At 37.7% G+C, this 4,592-nt stretch overlaps 1 protein-coding gene across 1 annotated transcript; it reads left to right on the forward strand.

The window, feature by feature from the left end:
* Positions 1-2,606: 2,606 nt before the first annotated feature.
* LOC309545251 (olfactory receptor 5V1-like) lies at positions 2,607-3,530 on the forward strand (the record flags this gene model as incomplete). The annotated part of the gene is made up of 1 exon (XM_082244388.1): positions 2,607-3,530. One exon carries the CDS (start codon positions 2,607-2,609, stop codon positions 3,528-3,530), a length of 924 nt encoding a protein of 307 aa, XP_082100514.1.
* Between the last annotated feature and the right edge of the window lie 1,062 nt (positions 3,531-4,592).

The following is a 4,592-nucleotide window of genomic DNA, read 5'->3' on the forward strand; positions in this document are numbered from 1 at the left end:
ATTTGGCGTGACCTTGTAAATGTCTCTTTTCTCCAACTCCCCTTCCCCTGTCCTGGGAAAAAAGCTGTGTCACTGCTGCTGTCCTCCTAGGCTCCCTAGGAATTGCCTATATTTCCTTGGAAGATTATACCTAGGTTTAGGTCTTAAGCTTGTCCTGCCTGGAAGGAGAGAAGCTGATCTCGGGACAGAGTACCAGGGAAACACCTCTGCTGCTGGAGATGTCACGTAAATCTGGGCAAGTGCATCCATTAGATTAATTAGATCTCTACATTTTTATGGATAGATTCAAAAGAGAAAAAGGCTATTGTCTAGAGCCTATTTATTAAAAGGAATTCTAGTTTTGTGCTACTATTATCTGCATCACTCACAGGCCTTTACATTCCTAGATGATGTATAACAATGTTATGTATTAGAGGACATTGAAATATTAATGGAGCATGATTTATGTTTTTTTGCTAAAAAAGGTTAATTTCAGCATAAAAGAAATACTACAGTGGAAGAATCCCTGATGCATAGTATATTAAAGGTAAGTCTCTCGACATTCAACGCTTTGGGATTAATTAATTCCAGTATTCCCTGTCTGATAAATCTTATGTCAGAGCTGTGCAACAATATCACATAAAAAGGCAGTCAGCAAGTGTATGATAGTTCTCATGTTGTTTACTTGCCTTCTGATAATAAGCTTTTTGTTGTATAGAAACTATTAGCCATGACATAGCATAAACCTATGGTTTATGGTTACACCACAAACTGACAATTTAAGTCACATTGCTGGAAGAGTGATTTTTCATACTAGCTGTGGATTTCATTTTTAAACCTGCCAAATAATTTGGACAACTGTCAAATTATAGAAAAGCTCCAACTCTTCAAATCTTTAACCACTTGCCTACTGGGCACTTTTACCTCCTTCCTGCCCAGGCCAATTTTCAGCTTTCAGCACTGTCGCATTTTGAATGGCAATTGTGTGGTCATGCAACGCTGTACCCATATGAAATTGTTATCTTTTTTTAACACAAATAGAGCTTTATTTTGGTGGTATTTAATCACCACTGGGTTTTTTTTTTTGTTTTTTTTTTTGCTACACAAACGAAAAAAGACCACACATTTTTTTAAAAAACCAAGCATTTTTCATAGTTTGTTATAAAATTTTGCAGACAGGTAATTTTTCTCCTTCACTAATGTGCACTGATGGGGCTGAAGGTCATTGAGATGTGGCACTGATAGGCAGCACTGATAGGCAGCACTGATGGGCACTTATAGGTGGCACTGATAGGCATATATTGGCGACACTGATGGGCACTAACAGTCACTGGTCGGTGGTACTAATTGGTGACAATGATGAGGAGGCACTGATAGGCACTGATAAGAGGCACTGTTAGGCACTGATTGGCAGCATTGGTGGGCACTGATTGGCAGCACTGGTGGGTACTGTTTGGCTGTACTGATAATCAGAACACTGATAATTAGTGCCCTGATTATCAGTGCAATTGTCCTTAGTACAAGCCAAGTACCGGCTCTCTTCTTCTCTTCTAACGCTGTGAGCATGAGGAGAAAAAAGCCGATAAGCATCTTGTGTTTACATCCCGTGATCAGCTGTCAATTGTTGACTGGGTGATCACAGAACATGCCGCCTGAACGCCACAGGAGGCGCATGGGCAGCGCGTTCATGGGAGGACATCCATGGACACCCTCCTGACATGGGAAGCCCGCGCTGTAGCAGTCTGTCAGGTATAGCGCAGGTGGCATATGATTAAAATGCAACTTGAGCATGCTCCTTTTCCAGTTTTCAGCATGGTTAGCGAATCCATTCTGCAGCCTACTACCAGATGAAAAACAACAGTGTTTGAAAGGGCATTTTAAGTTCACGTTAAAAAAATTATTAATTTTTTGTGCATTTTTACAATAGCATGAATTCATTAGGATAAACCTTTTACAAATGAAATAATGGCTAAAATAAAAGTTTTGCCGGCGTATTTCTTACCTTCCCTGGCTACCCCTACCCCTCAATATGATATTTACATTTTAAACAAAACCTTTGCATTTTTATTACATATCCTATGTTAGCCCCCATAACATCATCACTGGTTGTCTGCACTTCTTTATGCAATGCAGGCCCATCTCCATCCCTGTTTTAGATTGGTAGTAAGAGCAGGGCAAAAGTCTTGAAATGGGAATGAAGCTAGGCAAGCCCGAAATGTTGCTCCAGGTACTCTCTACACTCACATCCCAGGTGCTGGCTTGTCTCGTCTTCACCAAAACAATCAATTGTATCATCAACAGGAATGTTGCAGACCAAGATATAAAGCAATTTTCTTTATTAAAATAGCCAGCAGGAATAAGTTCTATTCTGACATGTTGTTTCATGCCAGGCACAGTACTTTCTCAAAGCCTGGCTTTAGAGATTAGTTGACTACACAAACCCTTGTGCATGACATCCGAAAGAGAGATAAACCAAGACAATATAGAATAAAGAAAATATAAAATATGATGCTTCCTTTTAGAAACTAGGATTTAAGAATTATAAAAGATGAAGAGAAAAATGTTACCTCGTATAAATGCTTAATAAAATGATTACTAATATTTCAGGTGTAGGATTACAAAACAATATGAGTGAAAATTTCACAGTATCAACAGACTTTCTGATTTTGGCCTTATCAGACCTGCCAAACCTGAAAGTGTTTCTGTTTTGTATCCTCCTTCTCATCTATGTTCTAACATTTACAGGTAACATAGCCATGATTGTAGTTTCACAGATCGATAAAGGCCTTCACAGGCCAATGTACTTCTTTTTGGGCAATTTAGCTTTCCTGGATATCTGCTATACATCAACCACAATGCCCAAAATGTTGCAGGTTCTTTTAGTAAAGAGAAAAACTATTTCATTTTTTGGCTGTATAACTCAGCTGTACTTCTTTTTAGCATTTGTAGGCACTGAGTGTGTTCTTCTTGGAATTATGTCTTATGACAGATTTTTAGCTATTTGTAACCCCCTTAGGTACAGGGTTATAATGACCCACAAAGTTTGTGTTAACTTGGCTTCTGTATCTTGGTTTAGTGGCCTTGGGAACTCTGTAGTTCATACTGTTTCAACTTTCAGCCTTCTGTTTTGTGGAATTAGGAAGATCAATTATTTTTTTTGTGACATCCCACCGCTTCTTTCACTTTCCTGCGATAATACATCAATAAATGAGGTCTTGTTGCTCTCCATTGGTGTTTTCATTGGGTGGATACCCTTCCTTAGCATTATCGTCTCATACATATTTATCATTGTGACTATAATAAAGATTAAGTCTAATAAAGGAAGACAGAAAGCATTTTCAACTTGTGGTTCTCATCTTACTGTGGTCATCCTGTACTATGGAAGTGCAATTTCCAACTATGTGAGACCAATTTCAACATACTCCTTAGGCAAAGACAAAATGATTTCAGTCTTGTATAGTGTGGTAACACCAATGTTGAATCCAATTATATATACTTTAAAGAACCATGATGTGAAAAATGCAATCACTCGATTGTTAATGTATAAATGAGAATGATAAATGTGCAATATTTAAATTATTTGAGTTCCTTAAAAACAAAGGCAATGCTTTAAACTCTTTAGATTTGTGTAAATTATGAATAGCATAAATACAGTTAGTTATGTGCATTAATAATGTTAAGAAATGACCTAATAAGAAAACATATTTTGAAAAACAAAGGAAAAAATTACATTTTGTCCATGACTTGTAGATCTCATCAAATTTGCTCATACTTAATTTGATACAGTTGATTTCAACATCATCTCTGATTATGATAAATGCTGATGTCTCCTCTGAGTCTGACTTGTGACTGACAGTAGGTCAAATTAAATTAATTATACTATTTAAACACACATTTGGCTATTTGGCAGTGCAGAGGTCACGATGACATGCAAAAAAGAGCATTAATGTACACCAACGAATTTGATTTTATTTACTAATGTCAGATCAGTAAATAAAATAAAGCAATGAGACCTCATGCACATGGGGTTTTTTTTTACAGCTGCTTTTAGGAGCGTCAGACGTTTTTTTTGTGCAGTTTAAAAACTCCCTTCCATGTTATTCTATGGCCTCATGCACACACAGGCTTTTAGGATTTGTAAGCAGCATAAGCCTTTTCAAGCTGTAAAAAAAACCCAGGGCCAGTGCGTTCTGTAGTAGCAACGTTAGGCTGTAAAAACGTCTGACGTGCCTAAACACGGCTGTATACTGCGTTAAGGCACGTCGAGCATTTTTAAGCAGTAGTAGTTGGATTTGAGAGTGGAAAATAGAAGAGGGTAGAGAAAGGCTGCTAAATGCTAATGCTGCTAAACGTGGCTAAAAGCCAATGCAAAAGACTTCTAAAAGCACGTTTTTACAGCCGCTTTTTCCTGGTGTCAGAACTGGCTTTGCAGCTCGTTTTTTCAAACGCCCTGTGTGCATGATGCCTAAAAATATTGGGAATAAGCAGTACAAGCACTTTAGTCATGCCCATATTCACATCTACAGCGCTAGGCCTTGCAAGAAATTATTCTTCACAAAAGAGTCTCTGAAATCACAGCTCCTTTCCCCTTATTTTCTATGGAAAAATAAACT

The sequence above is a fragment of the Pelophylax lessonae genome (assembly GCF_965119305.1).
Source record: "Pelophylax lessonae genome assembly, chromosome: 1".
NCBI classification, from domain to species: domain Eukaryota; kingdom Metazoa; phylum Chordata; class Amphibia; order Anura; family Ranidae; genus Pelophylax; species Pelophylax lessonae.